This window comes from Nerophis ophidion, linkage group LG19 (genome assembly GCF_033978795.1).
Source record: "Nerophis ophidion isolate RoL-2023_Sa linkage group LG19, RoL_Noph_v1.0, whole genome shotgun sequence".
Classification (NCBI taxonomy): Eukaryota; Metazoa; Chordata; class Actinopteri; order Syngnathiformes; family Syngnathidae; genus Nerophis; species Nerophis ophidion.
In genome coordinates, this window is record NC_084629.1 from 13,657,132 (window position 1) to 13,682,861 (window position 25,730).

The window sequence follows — 25,730 nt, forward strand, 5'->3', positions numbered from 1 at the left end:
CTCTCAAATGGGCCGAACTGGTAAACTCACGGCACGATAACTTAAAAATAAACGCAACAATTCTTTTTTTTTTTTTACACTTACATGTTGCGGTTAATATTATTCTATCCTTATTTGTCGTTATTCATATTTTCTGAATACATTATGTGATAATGTTCATCAGTCAACTCGTTGGTGTTCATTTTCAATCAATCAAGATAAAAAAATTATATCAAAATCAAATTACAGTATGTTATTTATGTAGTTTGATCATTTTCCTTGACTGATTTACTAACATCATGTGGTTTATTTTGTACATATATAGCTTCATCTACAAAGATACAAAGAATTGCCATTGCGACATCCAGTGGACACATTTAGAACAGCAGTTTCTTTCATTCAAAAATTTTAGGTTAATTTTATACTTTAGCAAACTCATCCAGCGGGCCGGATAAAACCTGTTCGCGGGCCTAATCCGGCCCTCGGGACGTATGTTTGACACCCCTGTTCTAAGACATGTTTTGTGCCACTTCTTTGTATGTCTAATTTTGTCCACCAAACAGTTAACGTTGTGCATGAATGCACACAGGTGAGTTTTGTTGATTTTATTGACTTGTGTGGAGTGCTAGTCAGACATATTTGGTCAGTGCATGACTGCAAGCTAATTGATGCTAACATGTTATTTAGGCTAGCTGTATGTACATATTGCATTGTTATGCCTCATTTGTAGCTATATTTGAGCTCATTTAGTTTCCTTTAAGTCCTCATAATTCAATTTATATCTCATGGCACACTATATGTATGTAATATGGCTTATATTTTTTGCGGCTCCAGGCGGATTTGTTTTTTTATTTTTGGTCCAATATGTCTCTTTCAACATTTTGGGTTGCCGACCCCTGCTCTATATTAATTTGATATCGGATCGATACCCGAATGTATTGTATCGTTCACCCCGTATATCGAAGTGTTCACGCAGTATATCAAAGTCCAATCATTTGACTTCAAATAAAAGTACAAAAAATATAAAAATACATCTTAATAATAGGAATTACACTTTCTCACTCTGGGAGGTGTTTGGTTATTTTACAGTAGATTCATAATGAGACTTACAGAAAAAAGGCTTCATCTGTGTATGTCACGCAATATAATCTTATGTTTTTTTAAATATTGAGATTCAAATTGTATTCTATCTTCTGAATAAATGCATTTTTTGTAGTAGTAGTACTTACTATTTTATCCCACACGCAAAAACGGGAAAGGATAAAAGAGAAATCATATTGTATGTCATGTAATGGGTATGTAATACTTTGGTGGTCTTATTTAGTATCCATTATCCAATACAGAAGCTTTGTCATGCTATACCACTTCAGATTGCAAAACAACCCAAATTAATACACATTGTCACAATATGATTTTAGTGACAGTTTTTTTTCCATATAAAGTAATGAATTATAATCATAATCATAAACTGACCGTATCTCTTTTTTGCCCTTACAAACTATAGCTATTGAATTTATTTAATTTTTTACATTTTGAACCTGAGAGCGTGTCAGGCAAACATTTTTATATTTGGACATTGCTGGATATATATACGTGTGTTTGTGTGTGTATATATCTATCTCTCTCTCTCTATATATATATATATATATATATATATATATATATATATATATATATAGATAGATATATATATATATAAATATATATCTATATATATATATATATATATATAGATAGATATATATAGATATATAAATATATCTATATATATAGATATATAAATATATCTATATATATATATATATATATATATATATATATATATATACATACATACATACATACAGTATATCCATCCATTTTCTACCGCTTATTCCCTTTGCGGTCGCGGGGGGCGCTGGTGCCTATCTCAGCTACAATCGGGCGGAAGGCGGCGTACACCCTGGACAAGTCGCCACCTCATTGCAGGGCCAACACAGATAGACAGACAACATTCACACTCACATTCACACACTAGGGCCAATTTAGTGTTGCCAATCAACCTATCCCCAGGTGCATGTCTTTGGAAGTGGGAGTAAGCCGGAGTACCCGGAGGGAACCCACGCATTCTCGGGGAGGACATGCAAACTCCACACAGAAAGATCCCGAGCCCGGGATTGAACCCTGACTACTCAGGAGCTTCGGAGCTTCGTATTGTGAGGCAGACGCACTAACCCCTCTTCCACCGTGAAGCCCTACATATATATATATATATATATATATATATATATATATATATATATATATATATATATATATATATATATATATATATATATATATATATACATATATATATATATATATACATATATATATGTATATATATGTATATATATATATATATACATATATATACATATATATATGTATATATATATATATATATATATATATATATATATATACATATATATATGTATATATATATATATATATATATATATATAGGTGTGGGAAAAATCACAAGACTATTTCATCTCTACAGAACTGTTTCATGAGGGGTTCCCTCAATCATCAGGAGATGATGATTGAGGGAACCCCTCATGAAACAGTTCTGTAGAGATGAAGTAGTCTTGTGATTTTTCCCACACCTACATATTGCGCTCTACCACGGTATCGAGCACTATTCTCTGGATAATCCAATCAAGACATATATATATATATATATATATATACATATATATATATACATACATACGTATACATACATATATATATACACATATATACAGATATATACATGTATATGTATACACACACACACATGTATATATAGCCATATTTACATATGTGTATATATATAATTTATTGTTTAAGTCATTTTAAATCTATGTTATACATACATACATATATACATATATACATACATACATACATACATATATATACATACACATACATTCATATATACATACACATATATATGTATGTACATATATGTGTGTATACATATATATACATACACATATATATACATACATGTATATATATATGTATTTACATATATATACATACATATATATACACACATACACATATAAACATATGTGAATATATATATATATATTTTTTTCATTGTTTAAATCATTTTAAATCGACGTTTGTATTTGTTTGTTTGCAATTATCGCTGCTTGTTTTGGTCAAAATATAATTAAAAAAAACTTTACTGGTACATAACGTGGACCCCGACTTAAACAAATTGAAAAACTTATTCGGGTGTTACCATTTAGTGGTCGATTGTACGGAATATGTACTGAACTGTGCAATCTACTAATAAAAGTATCAATCAATCAATCAATCAATCAATCAATCAATCAATCAAAGAGTCATGAACACTTCATAGGTTTAATGGTATCTAGTACTATGTATCATTAAATGTTTTATTTTTTTTCTCTAATAGTTTCAACCATGCACATAGCCATTTTACATCAAAATATACTGAAACAACTTAGATAATATAGAAAAGGGGAGTTTTTTTTTTTTTTTTTATCTTTTCGACACAAAATGCAACACGTTTTTAGCACGGTTAGATAATTCCGGGTCATCCTTTAAGGCATCGTGAACTACTTCTTCCTGTGTTGCCCTTATAGAAAAAAGGGGAGTATTTTTTTTAAATCTTTTTTGACACAGAATTCAACACGTTTACAGCAGAGTTGGATAATTCCGAGTCGTCCTTAAAGGCATCGTGAACTACTTCTTCCTGTATTGCTGTGGGCAAAGAAAAGCCTCATGATCAGTCGTGTTTGTGTACACTTGTCCGCGTTGAAACGCACTGCCACTTTAGGTAAGAAGTGTGTTGTTCACCGCGGCTGAGCTTTGTGGATAAAGAGTGTGTCCGTGGGTTACATCGTTGACAGTTTGAACAAGATGAATGGCAACATTCAGCAGCAGCAGCCAATTCAGACGTTTGCCTTTTTGTTTGTCAGCGTCACTTTGTCCATTGTCGCCACCCTGTACAGTTTAAACTGGGAAGGTAAAGTGGAAGCCTATATGTTATATGTTCTCATGTTGCATGTGTTGTGTTAAATTCTCTAAATGAATAGAAATGCTAATAGCTTGACGCCCTACTCTACGTTGTTAGTTTGGTGACAGGGTGGGCTTTAGGACCCAGCAGACATGAAGTTAAAGCCATGGGGCGGGTGGAAGCAGGCCGTTCCCCTCCAGAGGACCGATCAGAGGTCAGTTTTGGAAATTGTACCAAAATGGGGCTTTGCTTAGAAAGCTGGTCCTTTGTCAGTTTGTGGCATTTTTGTGAGCGACCTAAAAAAAAACTGAGGATAAACATGGCCAGGTTTAGCTAGGATAGCGAGATTCGACGTCCCATATTTGAACAATAGACAACATTTCCGGACGATCGGTCGTTTAGGTACACCGACCTCTCCGGGGGGGCGGGTTTAAAAAAAAAAAAAAAAACAGACGAGGACCTCCATCATCACAAACAGCAGTTCGGCTATGCTGCTCAACAACACGACGCGGGGCTTCCTGTGGTCGGACGCGGAGACGAGGACCTTGCTGAACATCTGGGGGGAGCAGGACGTCCAGGAGGCGCTCGACGGAAACTTCCGCAACAGCTTCGTCTACCGCGACGTGTCCCGGAGGCTGGCGGCGATGGGCTTCGAGCGGACGCCGGAGCAATGCAGGGTGCGCGTTAAGAGCCTGAAGAGGCAATACTTGCTGGCCAAGGAGGGCAACCTCCGCAACAACAGGCAGTACCACAGGATCGCCAAGTTCTACGACACCATGGAGAGGATCCTCAGCAGCCGGCCCGCCCTGGTGGACCCCCAGGAGTTCATAGACAGCGGGGCCGGCGGGGAGGAGGCCGTGGACGGCTTGGACGAGGATGCGGAGGATGCTCAGGATGTGTACTCAGAGAGTACGGGAGACTGTCCCTTCCCTGCAGAGACTGAAGTCAAGCTGGAGTACCCCACGGTTCCCATCCCCATCCCGGTGAAAGTCACAGTGGGCAACAACAGTAAGTACATTTGTCAGTTCCAGGGTCAAGCTGTCCCCACATACAGTTGTGGTCAAAAGTTTACATACACTTGTAAAGAACAAAACGTCATGGCTGTCTTGAGTTTCCAATTAAGTTCTACACTCTTATTTTTTGTGATAGAGTGATTAAAGCAAATTCTTGTTTGGCACAAAAAAACATTCATGAAGTTTGGTTCTTTTATGAATTTATTATGGGACTACTGAACATGTGACCAAATCTGCTGGGTCTAAAGTATACATACAGCAATGTTAAAAGCCTACTGAAATGAGATTTTCTTATTTAAACGGGGATAGCAGATCCATTCTATGTGTCATACTTGATCATTTCGCGATATTGCCATATTTTTGCTGAAAGGATTTAGTAGAGAACATTGACGATAAAGTTCGCAATTTTTGGTCGCTAATAAAAAAGCTTTGCCTGTACCGGAAGTAGCAGTCGATGTGCGCGTGACGTCACGGGTTGTAGGGCTCCTTACATCCTCACATTGTTTATAATCTTAGCCACCAGCAGCAAGAGCAATTCGGACCGAGAAAGCGACGATTTCCCCATTAATTTGAGCGAGGATGAAAGATTCGTGGATAAGGAAAGTTAGAGTGAAGCACGAAGGCAGTGGGAGCGATTCAGATGTTATTAGACACATTTACTAGGATAATTCTGGAAAATCCCTTATCTGCTTATTGTGTTATTAGTGTTTTAGTGAGATTATAAAGTCATACCTGAAAGTCGGAGGGCTGCTGTGACCGTCAGTGTCCCTGATGGAAGCCATGGAGGAGCCAAGAAAGTCACAGCTGCCTTGTAGACAGCTGCTGCAGGAGGACGCAAACTCCGCTCAAGTCTCCGGTAAGAGCCGACTTAATATCACAATTTTCTCATCTAAAAACTTGCTGGTTGACATGTGGTAGAGAAACATTTTCGCTTGGCCGCTCTGCTCCATAGTAAAGCTTCACAACAAACAAAGAAACACCGGCTGTGTTTGTTTTGCCAACGGCAGCTGCAATCCACCACTTTCCACAAACAGCATTCTTCTTTATAGTCTCCATTATTAATTGAACAAATTGCAAAAGATTCAGTAACACAGATGTCCAAAATACTGTGTAATTATGCGATTAAAAGAGACAACTTTTAGCTGTAAGTGGTGCTGGGCTGAAATGTCCGCTCCAACCAATAACGTCACAAGCACGGGTCAATATACGCGTCATCATTCCGCGACGTTTTCAACAGGATACCTCGTGGGAAATTTAAAACTGCAATTTAGTAAACTAAACCGGCCGTATTGGCATGTGTTGCAATGTTAAGATTTCATCATTGATATATAAACTATCAGACTGTGTGGTCGGTAGTAGTGGGTTTCAGTAGGCCTTTAATATTTGGTTTCTTGTCCCTTGGCAAGTTTCACTGCAACAAGGTGTTTTTGGTAGCCATCTACAGAACTTTCCTCCAGAGGGTCTTATATTTGTCCATGTGATGTCAGATGAAACAAAAATTTAGCTGTTTGGCCACAATACCCAGCAAAATGTTTGGAGGAGAAAAGGTGAGGCCTTTAATCCCAGGAACACCATGCCCACCGCCAAGCATGGTTGTGGTAGTATTATGCTCTGGGCCTGTCTTGCTGCCAATGGAACTGGTGCTTTACAGAGAGTAAATGGGACAGTGAAAAATGAGGATTACCTCCAAATTCTTCAGGCTAACCTAAAATCATCAGCACGGAGGTTGGGTCTTGGGCGCAGTTGGGGGTTCCAACAGGACAATGATCCAAAACACACGTCAAAAGTGGTAAAGGAATGGCTAAATCAGGCTACAGTTAAAGGCCTATTGAAACCCACTACTACCGACCACGCAGTCTGATAGTTTATATATCAATGATGAAATATTAACATTGCAACACATGCCAATACGGCCTTTTTAGTTTACTAAATTGCAATTTCCGCGACGCGGAGGCAAAAACTCGGACATGGGAAGAGTTCGGGGAAGCCATGGAAAACGACTTCCGGACGGCTTCGAAGCGATTCTGGACCACCATACGGCGCCTCAGGAAGGGGAAGCAGTGCACTATCAACACCGTGTATGGTGCGGATGGTGTTCTGCTGACTTCGACTGCGGATGTTGTGGATCGGTGGAGGGAATACTTCGAAGACCTCCTCAATCCCACCAACACGTCTTTCTTTGAGGAAGCGGTGCCTGGGGAATCTGTAGTGGACTCTCCTATCTCTGGGGCTGAGGTCGCTGAGGTAGTTAAAAAGCTCCTCGGCGGCAAGGCCCCGGGGGTGGATGAGATCCGCCCGGAGTTCCTTAAGGCTCTGGATGCTGTGGGGCTGTCTTGGTTGACAAGACTCTGCAGCATCGCGTGGACATCGGGGGCGGTACCTCTGGATTGGCAGACCGGGGTGGTGGTCCCTCTCTTTAAGAAGGGGGACCGAAGGGTGTGTTCCAACTATCGTGGGATCACACTCCTCAGCCTTCCCGGTAAGGTTTATTCAGGTGTACTGGAGAGGAGGCTTCGCCGGATAGTCGAACCTCGGATTCAGGAGGAACAGTGTGGTTTTCGTCCTGGTCGTGGAACTGTGGACCAGCTCTATACTCTCGGCAGGGTTCTTGAGGGTGCATGGGAGTTTGCCCAACCAGTCTACATGTGCTTTGTGGACTTGGAGAAGGCATTCGACCGTGTCCCTCGGGAAGTCCTGTGGGGAGTGCTCAGAGAGTATGGGGTATCGGAATGTCTTATTGTGGCGGTCCGCTCCCTGTATGATCAGTGTCAGAGCTTGGTCCGCATTGCTGGCAGTAAGTCGGACACGTTTCCAGTGAAGGTTGGACTCCGCCAAGGCTGTCCTTTGTCACCGATTCTGTTCATAACTTTTATGGACAGAATTTCTAGGCGCAGTCAAGGCGTTGAGGGGTTCCGGTTTGGTGGCCACGGGATTAGGTCTCTGCTTTTTGCAGATGATGTAGTCCTGATGGCTTCATCTGGCCGGGATCTTCAGCTCTCACTGGATCGGTTCGCAGCCGAGTGTGAAGCGACTGGAATGAGAATCAGCACCTCCAAGTCCGAGTCCATGGTTCTCGCCCGGAAAAGGGTGGAGTGCCATCTCCGGGTTGGGGAGGAGACCCTGCCCCAAGTGGAGGAGTTCAAGTACCTAGGAGTCTTGTTCACGAGTGGGGGAAGAGTGGATCGTGAGATCGACAGGCGGATCGGTGCGGCGTCTTCAGTAATGCGGACGTTGTATCGATCCGTTGTGGTGAAGAAGGAGCTGAGCCGGAAGGCAAAGCTCTCAATTTACCGGTCGATCTACGTTCCCATCCTCACCTATGGTCATGAGCTTTGGGTCATGACCGAAAGGATAAGATCACGGGTACAAGCGGCCGAAATGAGTTTCCTCCGCCGGGTGGCGGGGCTCTCCCTTAGAGATAGGGTGAGAAGCTCTGCCATCCGGGGGGAGCTCAACGTAAAGCCGCTGCTCCTCCACATCGAGAGGAGCCAGATGAGGTGGTTCGGGCATCTGGTCAGGATGCCACCCGAACGCCTCCCTAGGGATGTGTTTAGGGCACGTCCAGCTGGTAGGAGGCCACGGGGAAGACCCAGGACACGTTGGAAAGACTATGTCTCCCGGCTGGCCTGGGAACGCCTCGGGATCCCCCGGGAAGAGCTAGACGAAGTGGCTGGAGATAGGGAAGTCTGGGCTTCCCTGCTTAGGCTGCTGCCCCCGCGACCCGACCTCGGATAAGCGGAAGATGATGGATGGATGGATGAAATTGCAATTTTAAATTTCCCGCGAAGTGTCCTGTTGAAAACGTCGCAGAATGCTGACATGTACGCCTGACGTCACGGACTGTTAAATATTAGCGCTGCACACACACAGAGCTAAAAGTCGTCTGCTTTAACCGCATAATTACACAGTATTTTGGACATCTGTGTTGCTGAATCCTTTGCAATTTGTTCAATTAACAATGGAGAAGCCAAAGTAGAAAGATGGAGGTGGGAAGCTTTAGCCTTTAGCCACACAAACACACGGTGATTCCTTGTTTAAAATTCCCGGAGGTGAAAATTTACTATGGATCAGAGCGGTCAAGCGAGCATGGATCCCGACCACTTGTCAACCAGCAGTTTTCGGTGAGAAAATTGTGGTAAAAAGTCCCCAATTACCGGAGATCAGCTGAGCTTGTGCAGTCGGTACAGCTGCCGTCAACTTTTATCAGACACTGGCGTCAACACACCCGTAGATACACACTTCCGACTATCAGGTAATATTAAACTCACTAAAACGCTAGCAACACAATAGAAAGATAAGGGATTTCCCAGAATTATCCTAGTAAATGGGTCTAAAAACATCTGAATCCGTCCCAATGCAATCGCGTTTTTTTTTCTAGTCCGTCTCTATCAATATCCTCAAACACAAATCTTTCATCCTTGCTGAAATTAATGGAGAAATTGTCGTTTTCTCGGTCCGAATAGCTCTTTTTGTTGGAGGCTCCCATTAAAAAACAATGTGAGGATGTGAGGAGCCATCAACGGGCGACGTCATCGTCTGCGACTTCCGGTAAAGGCAAGGCTTTTCTGTTAGCTACCAAAAATTTAACTTTATTGTCGATGTTCTCTACTAAATGCTTTCAGCAAAAATATGGCAATATCGCGAAATGATCAAGTATGACACATAGAATGGATCTGCTATCCCCGTTTAAACAAGAAAATCACATTTCAGTAGGCCTTTAAAGTTTTAGAATGGCCTTCCCAAATTCCTGACTTAAAAGTGTGGACAATGCTGAAGAAACACATCCATGTCATAAAACCAACAAATTTAACTGAACTGCACCAATTTTGTCGAGAGGAGTGGTCAAAAATTCAACCAGAATCTTGTGGATGGCTACCAAAAGCGCCTTATTGCAGTGAAACTTGCCAAGGGACATGTAACCAAATATTAACATTGCTGTATGTATACTTTTGACCCAGCAGATTTGGTCACATATTCAGTAGACCCGTAATAAATTAATAAAAGAACCAAACTTCATGAATGTTTTTTGTGACCAACAAGTATGTGCTCCAATCACTCTTTCCCAAAAAATACGAGTTGTAGAAATGATTGGAAACTCAAGACAGCCTTGACATTATGTTCTTATGTCATTATGTAAACTTTTGACCACAACTGTATGTTGACATTAGCCGTGTAAAGCTCGTCTTCATACAGGACCACATAGCAGATATGGCCACGTCTGATCAAATACTTACAAACTTTCGTTAGTGTTAAAACATTAATACTAAATTCATAAAATCGCAACTTTCTGTTAAAGCTGCCGCAAATTCTGGGATTTTAGGTTATGATATTCACAAAAAAGTCAGCGAAACCCTGGGGGGACCGACTAATATTAAAAGTTGCTGCAATAATGCATGATAATGACGGATTGAGTCTCAGTTGATATTACTGAATTAACTCTTTTTGGAATTAGCTTGCTGCAATATGAATTGCTTTCTTTCATGATATTCAACTTAAATAATATAATAAATATCAGCAATAAACAAACCTGCTGGCCTGTGGTTGTTTAAATACAGGGCAGGCGGTGTCGTATGTACTACACTTACGTTCGCAATACAAGTCATAACATCCCTCATTTGTTGTCAAACGTTCAGCGCGCTCTCTTCTCGCCGTCTCAACGAATCGTAGCGACTATTAACTTCTCATTCATCGGGCGTGCGAGTCACAGCCACGTCCACCACAAAGCCTGGCTCAAAACGGCTCCCAATCTGCGTGACGTGGCCACCTGTTTTTAGCGGCCACTTTTATAGTTTCCCTTGAGTGCTCTCTATAGATATTTACCTGTAATTTAACATAAATGTATAATCACCTTGTGGTGTTATCACACAACGCATTTGAATATTATATTTTTTACTGACAAACATATCTTTCTTAGAAATCATAAGGCAATGTGACAAGCAGATATTTAGGTATTTATTTATGATAACAAAAAAATGCTTGGAATACCTTCTGGCATGATCAGATACTGTTAAATTTTAGAAGGTATGCATGCATCTGTATGCAGCACATTTTTTTCTGTCAAATTTGAAGGATTAAATACATTTAACAAGAAAGATAAGGTGTTTAATTGACACGTTATTTTCAGGCCATGAAAATGGTCTGGCGGATTAGATCTTAAATTTGACGCCTGTGCACTAGAGTTGACTTGTGAAAAAAAAACGTGACGTTTGCGAACAAATCAAGTCTTTTCAATGGCTCTTTTAAGTGAACGATGAGAACCGATTCATATTAAAATTTCCAACGCTTGCGACCAGACTAAATAATCCGTCAAATGAAACAGCAAAATTGTTTTCACTGTTGTGGGTCAATGTTGTTCTGTGAAGTATATTACATTTACACGTACCAGTTAGGGTAATACCATTTTGTTTTTACATTTTTATCACATCCTAATATTTATTTTATTTAATAGTTTACAATGAAAACAAAACAAAAAAAGTTAATATTTCAACTAATGTAATTCCTAAATCTATCCCTAAACGATTTGTCAAGTGATCTTAACGATTATCCGTCAGTCGCGTTGCCAGACATGTCAAGCTACCTGGTGCTCCAGACACCATTCTACACGACAAAACAGATGGAAACTTATGTGTCTGTGACTGGTCCAAGGAAATTGATATCAAGACTCTCCTGGATAAATCATGTATTGTTTTTGCTCGGTGAAGGTTGCATTTAATGATTTAACTTTGCGTCTACACTCTGCAGCCATGTTTGTTGCCTTGTTATTGCACGCACCGTTTACAAGTACGCATGTTTTTCACGGTCTTTATCAAAATATAACTATAGTTAAGTTAAATTTGTAAACATTAGATGTCAACATTGTGTATGTGCTGAAAGCTTCATTTATGATTGCTGCCTTTGGTAAAAGCTTAATTCTTTTTAGGTTTTGCTCACATTTGCGTTCTTTTGGTGCTTTACGAAACACTCGAAGTAAAAATACGTTAGAACTTTGAGACAAGCGCAAATACAAATAATATTAAGATAATACTTGAATGGGAAATAGTAAACATTAAAAGTATATAAAATAAACCTTTTAATGAAGTGATCACTGCAAACTCTGCTCCGTCGGACTGGAGTGCGTGCCACTCTTCTTTCGTAAAATCTTCATTATCTTTGCCCTTCTTGATTATGTCTCGAAGAACTCTAAATAAACTTTTAGCCTTTTATCCAGACTAAATCAATGCAAGCATAGGTCATTTTTGTTCGAGAAACGCGAAATGCCACTCAGATCAGAGTCTACAGCAGGGGTGTCCAACTCATTTTAGATGGGGGGCCACATGGAGAAAAATGTACTCCCAAGTGGGCCAGACTGGTAAAATCACAGCACGATAACTTAATTATAAAGACAACTTTAGATTGTTGTCTTTGATTAAAAATAGAATAAGCACATTCTGAAAATGTACAAATCATAATGTTGTTGGGTTTTTTTTTCACACTTACATGTTGCGTTTATTAGTATTCTACCTTTATTTGTCGTTATTTATACTTTCTGAATAAGTTATGTGAAAATGTTCATCATTCAACTCATTGGTTATAATTTTCAATCTATCAAGATAAAACAATATCAAAATAAAAATACAGGATGTTATTTATGTAGCTTACTAATTTTCCTCAACTGGTGCACGTTTATTTTTATTTTTACATATGTAGCATCATCTACAAAGATACAAATAATTGCTATTTCGATATCTAGTGGACACACTTAAAACAGCTGTTTATTTTATTCAAAAATTTCGGCTAATTTTTTATACTTAACAAACTCATCCCGCAGGATGGATAAAACCTTTTAGCGGGCCTGCTACGGCCCACGGACCGTGTATTTGACTCCCCTGGTCTACAGTAACACTTAATGAGCCGGACGTGATGCCAGGTGAATATAAGCTGTATGGTAAATGGGTTATACTTGTATAGCGCTTTTCTACCTTGAAGGTACTCAAAGGGCTTTGATGCTTTTTCCACATTCACCCACACATTCACACACTGATGGCGGGAGCTGCGATGCAAGGCCCTAACCACGACCTATTAGGAGCAAGGGTGAATTTGAAGGGTCTTCCTTAAGGACGCAACAGACATGACTAAGTTGGTAGAAGGTGGGGATCGAACCAGGAACTCTCAGGTTACTGGCACGGCCACTCTCTCAACCGTATATTAGTGTAAAGCAGGGGTCGGCAACCTAAAATGTTGAAAGAGCCAAATTGGACCAAAAATACAAAAACAAATATGTCTGAAGCCGCAAAAAATTAACAGCCATATTACATACAGATAGTTTGTCATGAGATATAAATTGAATTAAAAGGACTTAAAGGAAACTAAATGAGCTCAAATATAGCTACAAATGAGGCATAACGATGCAATATGTACATACAGCTAGCCTAAATAGCACGTTAGCATCAATTAGCTTGCAGTCATGCAGTGACCAAATAGGTCCGATTAGCACTCCACACAAGTCAATAACGTCAACAAAACTCACTTGTGTGCATTCATGCACAACGTTAAATGTTTGGTGGACAAAATGAGACAGAAAAGGAAGTGGCATTAAACACGTCTTCGAACATCGGAGAAAGTTATACATGTAAACAAACTACGGTGAGTTCAAGGACCGCCAAGATAAGTAGGACAAAACGGCGCTCGCCAAATACTCAAATCAGTGAAGCATGTTTAATAAAAACAGTGTGCTTTATAACAATTAGGGAGGTTTGTGTCATGTTTGTCCTCCTACAGAAACTATATTAAAACAAAAAATATATTTTTCCCCTCATCTTTTTCCATTTTTCATATATTTTTGAAAAAGCTCCAGAGAGCCACTAGGGCGGCGCTAAAGAGCCGTATGCGGCTCTAGAGCCGTGGGTTGCCGACCCCCGGCCTACAGGCCTAGCCTATAGACTAACATTGGTAAACATTTAAATAATTCTGATCCACATCTCATCTTATCTTATCTTATAAATGCTACTAGAGATTTCTTCCTAATTAAAAATAAAATCTATTATAAGAAGCCGTTTTTTTAATGGATCTTCAAGATCCCTTCAAACAGCCATAAGTCCAATTAGCTAGCCTGTCTACCTCAGGCTAGCTAGCTTTAATAACGGCACTTAGATATTTAAAAATAAGAGTGTACTATATATACAACTGATATGCCTCGCGGCTAACAAACGCGCTAGCAAGTCAACTTGTCGCGAACGCAGTAGAAGGTATTAAAAATATATTGAAATATTTCCCCCGTAGCTAAATATGCATTAACCAGTCCACGGAAACACACCTAATGTAATGGGGCGGCATAGCTCGGTTGGTAGAGTGGCCGTGCCAGCAACTTGAGGGTTGCAGGTTCGATTCCCGCTTGTGCCATCCTAGTTACTGCCGTTGTGTCCTTGGGCAAGACACTTTACCCACCTGCTCTCAGTGCCACCCACACTGGTTTAAATGTAACTTAGATATTGGGTGTCACTATGTAAAGCGCTTTGAGTCACTTGAGAAAAGCGCTATATAAATATAATTAACTTCACTTCACTAATGTTGTGTTATTGTGTCAACGCGCAACTAAATTTAGCATGAAGTTAACAAAACAATTGCACGCCTTAGCTAGCAGGCATTAGTTACACTAGCTCTAGCATGAGAAGTTAACTGTACTCTAGAAGTGAAGCTCTGTAATGTAATCACTTATCTGTCATCCATTTCAGGTACCTTAGAAAGGCCGCACAACAGCAGCCAATTGGCAAGTCACTGCCCCGCCTCCACTCCTAAGCAGCGAAAGCGGCGGCGCGCAAACTTCCCCGTGGAAAGGGTAATGGAGCAGTTCCTAAAGCAGAGCGCCCAGGCCGAGGACAACTTCTACCGCATGGAGGAGCGCCGCCTGCAGGCCGAGGACCATCGGCGGGAGGCGGAGCACGCCAGGGAGCTGCACATGCTCCAGATGCTCGGCCAGATGTTCGCCAACATCTCGGCTCGACCTGGCTGTGTGGCGGCGACGGTTGCACCCGCCCCGGCAAAGACCGCTCCTGCTCAAGTGTTCTCCAAAACATCGCCGCTGTGTGCACACCGCCAATCCTCCCCACAGACAGACAGTTTGTCTCAACAGGGTCACCTGCTGAGCTCGGACCCTCAGGCATTAGGTATTGATAGGTATTGGCGGGACTTCAACAAGGTTTTTTTAGAAAGTTCTTAAAGGATTTTTGATGCAATCATCAAGGTTCCCTCATTTTATTCATTGTGTCTTAAATCAATTGAGGCTTAAAAAATGGGAGTGCACTACTCAGCTGCAACCAGCAGAGGCGCTGTTATGTCTCTAATTAATCGACTATATACTGATTCTATATTTGGTATAGTTACTGTCGACATTTGTATCGATTCGACCACCTTTTGTTTGTGAAATCTAACTGAGGAGTTAGCATATCCTTCTATGGTGTGTTTTGTAGCATATTTAGTTATTCTTCGTCCTCCAACGTGTAAGAAATGTAGTTTATTTGGAGGCAAAGATTTCTGAGTTGAGGATGTGTTTGATGGCTTGTTGCTGTCAAATTTGCAGGACGCAGCTAGAATGTGTCAACATGCACTATCACGATACAACAACAATATTAAAAGCGCTATCGTCGGCCCAATTTTCCATGTCACACAATTTAAGTAGTCTTCATTATTATTGTTTTTTTATTTACAATATTTAATTTTTTAGTGTACTATTTTTCCTGTATATATTTGATTAAATACTTACTTTTATTGAATTTACTTTTTGATTAACAGTCACAAACGTAAATGTACTTTTTTTTTCCATTTTATTGAATTCTGTTAAAAAATATTTACTTGATCTTTTTTTTAATTCATCAATAATTATACTTGTGTTTGTATTTAATTTGATAAAAATATATAGTTTGTATTTACTGTATCCTGTACATTTTGGCACTAAACATATTTTAATTTTAATTTATATTCTATAAAGGAGTCTTGATTTTGTCTTTTAAAGACATGCACCTGGGGATAGGTTGATTGGCAACACTAAATTGGCCCGAGTGTGTGAATGTGAGTGTGAATGTTGTCTGTCTATCTGTGTTGGCCCTGTGATGAGGTTGCGACTTGTCCATGGTGTAACCCGCCTTCCGCCCGAGTGCAGCTGGGATAGGCTCCAGCACACCACCCTGACCTCGAGAGGGACAAGCGGCAGAAAATGGATGAATGCATAGAACTACTTAAAAGTCAAAACCTTTAAGCGGGATATAAATACCGGTAAAATATTTTTTTTTTTTTTCGTGAAAAAATGCCAATTAGTAATACGTTATTTTAATTACATTTCGACAAATGAGGTTGTCATTTATTCGTAGAGTTTTAATAAACTGTCTCCTACAATGACTAATTGTAATTTATTGAAATTAGGATACTTTGTCTTATTTATTTTCAAGTCATGTTCAAACTCGTCCAGACGGAATTAACAGCGCCTCTGCTGGTTGTAACCAAGTAGGGCCGTTTGAGCTTTCAGTCGCTTCAATGAAACGGTACTAGTTCTTCACGTAGTGTTTAAACGTCCCTTTATTCCTGCAGTGTTTGAACGCCACCACAGCCTTGGCTCATCGTCCCACAGTGTCATGGAAGAGCACATCCGGTCCATGGTGAAAAAGATAGTCCCGCCGCTGTCTGGCCACAAGCATAAAGGACAAGACGGACGGATCGGGATCATAGGCGGATGTCAGGAGTATGCTGCACTCAATCCCTAATTGGGTTTCAAGTTTCTGTATTGACGGTTTGACTTGGGCCTCTAATGTTTCTCATCTTGACTTCAAAGCTACACTGGAGCGCCGTACTTTGCTGCCATCTCTGCACTCAAAGTGGTAAGGAAACACCTTAAACACATTAACCTTTTTTTTTTTATGTTTCACTTTAGTGTCTTGGCGTCTGTCCTACAGGGTGCTGACTTGTCTCACGTCTTCTGCACCAAAGATGCCGCAGCTGTAATAAAATCCTACAGCCCTGAGCTCATTGTGCATCCTGTCCTGTAAGTATACGCCCCAATCAAACATTATACATGGTTTAGAATTATACATTCTAAACCAGGGGTCACCAACGCGGTGCCCGCGGGTACCAGGTCGCCCGTCAGGACCAGATGAGTCTCCCGCTGGCCTGTTCTAAAAATAGCTCAAATAGCAGCACTTACCAGTGAGCTGCCTCTGTTTTTTTAAATTGTATTTATTTACTAGCAAGCTGGTCTCGCTTTGCTCGATATTTTTAATTCTAAGAGAGACAAAACTCAAATAGGATTTGAAAATCCAAGAAAATATATTAAAGTCTTGGTCTTCACTTGTTGAAATAAATTAATTTATTTTTTTACTTTGCTTCTTATAACTTTTAGAAAGACAATTTTAGAGAAAAAATACAACCTTAAAAATTATTTTAGGGTTTTTAAACACATATACCTTTTTACCTTTTAAATTCCTTCCTCTTCTTCCCTGACAATTTAAATCAATGTTAAAGTACATTTTTTTTTTTTTATTGTAAAGAATAATAAATACATTTTAATTCTTCATTTTAGCTTCTGTTTTTTCGACGAAGAATATTTGTAAAATATTTCTTCTTATCTTATTATGATTAGAATTCAAAAAAAATATTCTGGCAAATTAGAAAATCTGTAGAATCAAATTTAAATTTTATTTCAAAGTCTTTTGAATTTCTTTTAAAATTTTTGTTCTGGAAAATATAGAAGAAATAATGATTTGTCTTTGTTAGAAATATAGCTTGGTCCAATTTGTTATATATTCTAACAAAGTGCAGATTGTATTTTAACCTATTTAAAACATGTCATCAAAAATACATATTTATTGTTAGAAATCATTAAGATGATCAGTGTTTCCACAAAGATAAACATAATTAATTATTAATAATAGCATATGGTTAAAGGTAAATTGAGCAAATTGGCTATTTCTGGCAATTTATTTAAGTGTGTATCAAACTTGTAGCCCTTCGCATCAATCAGTACCCAAGAAATAGCTCTTGGTTTCAAAAAGGTTGGTGACCCCTGTTCCAAACAATATTATTTACATCTGTTTATCCATGCAGTATTTTAGAACGGGATTATAGAAAAGAGCAGCGGTACCTCAAAAAATTGAACCAGTGATGGTTAAAATAATACAGTTTTACCTGTAAAAAATAATCAGTTCCAGGGTAATAAAACCTTAAACCAGTTGAAAATATCTGATCATTTCTTAGTTAGGGTAGAACATTTTGAAGTGTACAATTAAGTGGACCCCCGTTCCCCCCCAAAAAAATTTCTCGACCCTACCTTGGATTGAGCTGCTTAATAAAACAGTCACATCTGAATCGCGAGTCTTATTTATTTTGAGTTTAAATCTATTTATAATTTTCAAAAGTAGAATTTTTTTATAACTGTTTCAATTTATTTATTTTTAATACATTTTTAAAAACAGTTTTTGAAGTGATATTTTGCTTTTCCGCTGCATATACATTAGCAGCTAAGATGACCGGTTTGGTAAAACATGTATTGTGATTTATATGCCAAAAAATATATTGTGAGAATCATGTTAAATAAAGAATTGATTCTGAATACAATCGTCACCCCAAGAATCGAATCGCAAGTTGTAAAATTTACATCTCTATTAGACGATGCTTATGTGAGATAAAGTCACCTAGCATAAGGAATTCATGATATATATATTTTTAAATCAAATAAAACAAAAACTGTAAATGAAGTGTGTAACAAATATGACTACTGACACAGCAAAAAAAAAACTGATTAAAAGCAGCATACTGTTGAATACATTGTCTTTTAGTATTGTTGACTTATTGTTGCTATGGCCATATTGTACTGAACAGCCAGGACAGAGACGTAATAAATTCCTGTCCTATGGTTAGCGCCACAATTTTCATCCACCATGCATGATGAAAGTTAAACCCCTGTATTTTTGTGCAACTTTAAAAGGTATATTTAGAATTGTGCGACACACATCACTTTAGAGGTTTCATTGTTGAGTGTTGTGTTGCATGCATGTATACTAAGTGTGTGTGTACCTTTTTTTATTTTCTTTAAAAAGGGACAGTCCCAACGCTGTGGAGGAGATAGACAAATGGCTCCCAAGACTCCACAGCCTGGTTGTGGGACCCGGTCTAGGGAGAGAAGACTTCCTATTAAAAACCGCCAAGGTCCGTAACGTTTCTATGCATTTTTAACCACAACATGGAGGTGAGGCCCATCTGGTAGCATTAGCATGGATTTAGTGATTCTTTAGGCTAACGAAAACCCACGCTTTAAATATATGTGGCTCACAAGACCATTAAATGGACAAGATCTAGAATAATCAAATGATCTGAGACAAGGACTCCTTTTCAAGGACAAAAAAAATATAATATTTTTTTAAATTATGGTTTAATAACACTTGGTAAATTAGGATTAAAAACAATATATTTTCTCAAATGAAAAACTGTGCTTCATTGCATTAGGAGAATTGGCATCAAAACTCCTTTGTTTGCTAAAAACCTTTGAAACAAGGGTACAAGTTACTAAGAGAGGGAAGTTATTTTATTACATCATTATTTTTTTATTGCTATTATTACTGCTATTATTGTCATTAGGTTTTATTCATTTATTATAAAATGTTTCATATTGTATTTTGAGATTTTAAAATTTACAATATTTTTAAGATTTTAATTTTAGTTCATCTCCAGTGTGGATGCCACAAAGGTGGCATTTTTTCCCACAATGCAACGCCTTGTTTTGTTGTCAATATTTTCAATTTTTTCCTTACTAATGTCAAGAAAGCACATTTTTTGCCACTAGCCTGTGCATGAAAAGTGCTATTTAAATAAAGTTTAAATGATTTTTTCGCCACTTGTTGGTTTGCAAGTATAACAAATCTCTAGACCTCCATCATTTTCATACTTTTTTAGGGGAAAAAAATATTTGTCTGATATCTGGGTCAATATATAGGATAGCTTTTACATTTGCTGTTTATACAACCCAAACAGTGAAGAAAACTGACATTTCGGCTGTTTTTTTTTGGGGGGGGCCCTAAAAAAACTTTAAACCAAGTTTCAAGTGCAGAAAACTTTCAAACGGGTAAAAATAATCCTCAAAAGACTAGATGTAGTGTGTCTTTTCAATAAAGGTGTTCAAAGTGTTGCTTTGGAAGTCATTAGCAGTCCGTTGCTTGTTTTTATAGTTAAAAAAGACCTGCATCAAGACATTACCACGGCTGATTAGAGCCATACTAAAAGAAAAAATTAAAAACATATATTTTACTATTAAAAAAAAAAAGTATTATTTGCCTCACTTTGGATATTCAAGGAAAATTTAAAGAAAACTGCAAATATAACTATAAATAAATGCTTTAAATTTACTATTAAAACACATTGGTTTTTTTTGGTGTTTTTTTTTACAATTATAGAATAGACATCTAGTAACCCATCCATTCATTTTTTTGTAAGGGGAAAAAAAGAAAAATGTATTGACCTTTATAATATTTATACAGTGTGTCCAATACGTTTTTGTACATACTGTTTTCAGCATTTAATTTTTTACATTTTAGATACCCTGAAACAAGAATATTCAACTAAATTGTTTTGGAGTACATATTTGCAAGGAGCTAAGTAAGGACCACTGGGCTGCACTTCTCTCTTCAATATTAATCTTATTTTGTACATTCTGGAGAACCTACAGTTGACATTTAATTTTGGTCATTTTATTTTGTCAGAGTTACAGGAACGCTCCGCTGTTTTTAGGTACTTTCTGTAGAAATGTGAGTCTCTGACATGTTTTTTGAACTGAACTCGCAAGCCACCCATTAAATAGCTAGAATGATGAAAAACAGAGGACCTAAAATGGATCCTTAAGGAACGCCACTAGTATAACTAAAGAAGTTGAACAATAACTACTGAATGTAACTGAAGTAAATACACCATAGTTCCATAAATCACTTTACGGGGAAAATATACAATTGCCTAAATCAAGAGGGCTTAAATGGGTGCCTTGAGGAACACCTTGGTTGCGTAAATCAAAATTTGGGCCCCAGTGTCTGTTTAGTGGCAAAGTTAGAATGTAAACGCAAGGATCTGCCAATGTGTTTACAGTGGTCCACGTCTCTCTATACTACAAGAGCATTTGAGTGTTTTTTAGGGATTTTTGCAACACAAAAGTTTGCCTCCCAAGTTTTGAACTAAACTGGGGGGGCGGTATGTAGTCCATCCATCCATCCATCCATTTTCTACCGCTTATTCCCTTTCGGGGTCACGGGGGGCGCTGGCGCCTATCTCAGCTACAATTGGGCGGAAGGCGGGGTACACCCTGGACAAGTCGCCACCTTATCGCAGGGCCAACACAGATAGACAGACAACATTCACACTCACATTCACACACTGGGGCCAATTTAGTGTTGCCAATCAACCTATCCCCTGGTGCATGTCTTTGGAGGTGGGAGGAAGCCGGAGTATCCGGAGGGAACCCACGCATTCACGGGGAGAACATGCAAACTCCACACAGAAAGATCCTCAGCCTGGAATTGAACCCAGGACTGCAGGAGTTAGTGCGTCTGCGGTATGTAGTCATTCTCTGGCTATCAGTTGAATAGCCCTGCCCTAGAAAAGGCATTTGAACAAAGAGCAACAAATTGAAATCATCGTGAAATGCTGGTTCAGGAAGCAGTCACACGGTTGCAAATGCCTTTAACAGAAAACATGGTTTTCGTATAAAAATGTTTACTTTTCCAATGTATGGATATGTGTGCGACAACCTTTATAGTATTTGGATGTTCAGGAAATTTATTAATGAACATTTTATATAGTGAAAAATGTATTAACGGCTGCTTTTTATTAGGGGTGTGCGAAAAAATAGATTCGAATTCGAATCGTGATTCTCACGTTGTGCGATTCAGAATTTTTTTTTTGATTTATCAAAACAACAAAAAATGCAATCCAATTCCAAAACCAAACCTGACATAGCCACACTCCAGAACTGCAATAAACAGAGAAGAGACACAAACACGACACAGAACAAACCAAAAGTAGTGAAACAAAAATTAATATTATCAACAACAGTATCAATATTAGTTATAATTTCAACACAGCAGTGATTAAAAATCCCTCATTGACATTATCATTAGACATTTATAAAAACTAAAAAAAAAAGAACAATAGTGTCACAGTGGCTTACACTTGCATCGCATCTCATAAGCTTGACAACACACGGTGTCCAATGTTTTCACAAAGATAAAATAAGTCATATTTTTGGTTCGTTTAATAGTTAAAACAAATTTACATTATTGCAATCAGTTAATAAAACATTGTCCTTACCAATTATTAAAGCTTTTTACAAAAATATACTACTCCGCTTGCATGTCAGCAGACTGGGGTAGATCCTGCTGAAATCCTATGTGTTGAATGAATAGAGAATCCTTTTGAATCGGGAAAAAATCGTTTTTGAATCGGGAATCGTGTGGAATTGAAAAAAAAAATCAATTTTGAATCGAATCGTGACTCTATGAATCGATATTGAATCAAATCGTGGGACACCCAAAGATTCACAGCGCTACTTTGTATATAAGTCAACAATCTATACCTGCTTAGAATATCTTGAGCTACATTAAAATGTATGTTTATTTACAAACACAAATGTGAAGTAACTCAAAGTACACTGCGCCATATTTTTTCTGTATGCAGCCTTTGGTGGAAAAAATTAGAACACCCCTGCTTTTCAAAGTCACATTACGCACTAGTGGTCTGGCATGCATATTATAGTGTTCTTTCAGGGCTATGATATGTTTATAAACACTGTTTTGTTTTTGTTTTTTAAATATAGGAAGTGATAGAGAAGTCTAAAGCTAGAGATATACCAATAATCATCGACGCTGTGAGTATTTGATTTCATCTTCCGTGTTTACAAAGTGCTACTCCTGCTCACTGTTTGCGTGTGGGTTGTTTGCGTATGACAGGACGGCTTATGGCTGGTCACAAAGCATCCGTCCGTTATTCAAGGCTACCAGAAAGGCATCCTCACGCCCAACTTCATGGAGTTCACACGACTCTATGAGACGCTGGTGAGTTTCCAATCTTGTCATTACAGCGTGTCATCATGCTCACGTGCGTTGTTGTCTTTTCTTTTTTCCTTTTCTAAGCAACATAAGCCTGTGGACGGCGGCGATCACCGTAGTAACGTCCTGCAGCTCAGCGAAGCCATGGGAAACATCACCGTGCTGCTCAAAGGAGAGCAGGATCTCATTGCGGACGGCAGCACTGGTTTGTTTACGCCCCGTGAGATGTTATTAACGATTGTTTGCATCTGATGGAAAGCGGTGTTTGCAGTTGTTACTTGCAGCACAGAGGGTAGCGCGAGGCGATGTGGAGGACAGGGGGATCTTCTGTCTGGTTCTGCTGGTGTGCTGGCACACTGGGCCCACGCTGCCTCTCAAGCAGGACTCATCACAGGGTAATACACTGATTAGAACACATTATACTTTACTTATAATTGATTGATTTGGATAAATTAACATTTAGGAATCCTGCATCTTAGTGTAATACAGTGAAATATAGAAATCAATGCATTTTAAGACTGTGCGTAACTCCAATTTGTTTACATTTTCACATTGGATGCAGAGGAAAAAATATATATTCCAGAGTCAAACTCTCACATGCCATCATAAAAACCTTTATCAACTGTATATGCAATGTATTATTTATTATTACTGTCATAAAAGTATAAAAATATATATTTTTTTATATTCTAAAAATTATACTTTTTATTTCATACTGGTATAATGTTATTAATAAAGACTATTAGTATACATTATGGGCAGTATAGCTCGGCTGGTAGAGTGGCCATGCCAGCAACTTGAGGGTTCCAGGTTCGATCCACGCTTCCGCCATCCTAGTCACTGCCGTTGTGTCCTTGGGCAAGACACTTACCCACCTGCTGCCAGTGCCACCCACACTGGTTTGTTTAAATGTAACTTAGATATTGGGTTTCACTATGTAAAGCGCTTCGAGTCACTAGAGAAAAGCGCTATATAAATATAATTCACTTCACTTTACTATTATATCTATTCCAGTTTAAGTTCATTAGTGTCTTTGCATACTGTCTCTGGAAAAGTGCTATAAAAATGTGATATTTTCTGTATTTTATTAACTACTGTGAATAATAAAAATAACATATAGAATATGGTTATGAAATAAATTGCGGCTTCACTACTTCCCAGATTTTTAGGGGGATATGTATTTTCCCAAAGCATATTAAAAAAAATTGGGGCGGGGTGGGGCCTAAATTAAGCCTTTTTTCAAGCATAACATGGCTAAATACACTGAAATATTAATTCTATAGTAGTATTGACCACTAGAGACCAAACCAATCAGATTACCCTGTTAATAAGTACATGGCCACTGATTGGCTCAGCCTCAAGCAGCATTACAATATTGGCTTAAAAGGTGACTAAAAAGTGTTATCCCATGTTTAAAAGGCTTTCATCATGTTGAAAAAAAATGCATTTCGAAGTTTTCAAACAGGGTTTTTATGCGCCAGCTGTGAAAATATTGGATTTATAATTAATGATACCTATTTGGTGGATATTTGTTCATCGCGGTCATATCCGGAACTAATTACCGGGGATAAACGAGGGATTGAATTTGTATGATATTAATATAAAGCATTAGAATTAAAAAAAAAAACATACCGATGCATCCATTCATTTCCTACCGCATGTCCCTGTCGGGATTGCTTTTTACTAATATATTTTTAAAATGGTCTTTAAGTATGTATTGTAAAAAAAAACATATATACAAATTAAATACCAATATAATATACTTTTCTTACATTTCCATTATAGTCATTCTTTTTCTGATTAGTTGAGAAAACTCACCTGGTTTTACTTTAAAGTACCAAATTTGGTTCATAACATTCTTAACGTCAACATAATGGTTTACCAGATGTTAATCAAGCAATGTCATTATTGTTGTCCTCCTGCAGTGTGAACCCATCAGTGGTTGCAGCAATGGGGGCGTCCTCACTCACCAGACAGTGCAACAAACAAGCGTTCCAGCGACACGGCAGGTCCACAACCACCACGGACATGATCCAGGAGATTGGGCCAGTCTTCAAAAATCTATTTGAAAGATGAGAGCCAACATATTACACGTGTACGAATCACCCATGCTCCACTTTTGCATTCTTTACCCAACACAACTTGTTACTTTAGTCAAGTACTACACGGGACAAAAGGGCTTAAGTGGGAGGGGAAAAAATGGTATGGACTACACACAAAGTTCTTCCTTAGTGAAAACATTATGGTCTCACTGTACTGTCATTTTTTACCTCAATGGAAATAAAAACGTATTTGTGTTTATCTATTTGAAAAAACTGTTGGATCTCTGGGCTTCATGGAGGCAGAGGTGTTAGTGCGAAGGTCCTGAGTTAAGTTAAAGTAGTGTTTTTCAACCTTTTTTTGAGCAAAGGCACATTTTTTGCGTTGAAATAATGCGGAGGCACACCATCTGCAGAAATCATTAAAAAAAAGACACTCGGTTGACAGTAAAAAGTCGTTGTCGCAATTGTTGGATATAACTTTAAAGTATAAGCAAGCATGCATCACTATAGCTCTTGTTTCAAAGTAGGTGTACTGTCCCCACCTGACACATCACACCCTGACTTATTTTCACTTTTTTTGCTGTTTTCCTGTGTTCAGTGTTTTAGTTCTTATCTTGTGCTCCTATTTTGGTGGCTTTTTCTC

General features: G+C 38.5%; 1 protein-coding gene and 1 long non-coding RNA gene across 5 annotated transcripts; one reads left to right on the plus strand and one right to left on the minus strand.

Moving 5' to 3' along the window:
• Nucleotides 1-3,352: 3,352 nt before the first annotated feature.
• On the minus strand, nt 3,353-19,161 carry LOC133537993 (uncharacterized). Its single transcript, XR_009802911.1, has 2 exons — nt 19,036-19,161; nt 3,353-4,915 (listed from the first exon to the last, which is right to left on the minus strand). It is a non-coding gene; the product is annotated as an uncharacterized LOC133537993 (long non-coding RNA).
• Nucleotides 3,649-25,360, plus strand: naxd (NAD(P)HX dehydratase). Of its 4 annotated transcripts, none has more exons than XM_061879204.1 (11): nt 3,939-3,994; nt 4,103-4,199; nt 16,558-16,708; nt 16,799-16,844; nt 16,920-17,008; nt 19,059-19,167; nt 22,814-22,864; nt 22,947-23,051; nt 23,130-23,250; nt 23,317-23,440; nt 24,971-25,360. In XM_061879204.1, exons 3-11 carry the CDS (start codon nt 16,602-16,604, stop codon nt 25,119-25,121), a joined length of 903 nt encoding a protein of 300 aa, XP_061735188.1. In that variant the 5' UTR covers nt 3,939-3,994; nt 4,103-4,199; nt 16,558-16,601; the 3' UTR covers nt 25,122-25,360. The 4 variants fall into 4 exon arrangements, with proteins under 4 accessions (XP_061735187.1, XP_061735186.1, XP_061735188.1 ...); XM_061879201.1 differs by lacking the exons at nt 3,939-3,994; nt 4,103-4,199 and adding exons at nt 4,206-4,993; nt 14,709-15,140; XM_061879203.1 differs by lacking the exons at nt 3,939-3,994; nt 4,103-4,199 and adding an exon at nt 3,649-3,805.
• The last annotated feature ends 370 nt before the right edge of the window (nt 25,361-25,730 follow it).

Coding starts and splice junctions, on each gene's coding strand:
- naxd (XM_061879201.1), top strand. CDS start 4,474: ATGCTGCTCAACAACACGACGCGGGGCTTCCTGTGGTCGGACGCGGAG. Junction 15,141..16,557: donor CTCGGACCCTCAGGCATTAG/GTATTGATAGGT, acceptor TTATTCCTGCAG/TGTTTGAACGCCACCACAGC. Junction 19,168..22,813: donor TCCTATTAAAAACCGCCAAG/GTCCGTAACGTT, acceptor TTTTAAATATAG/GAAGTGATAGAGAAGTCTAA.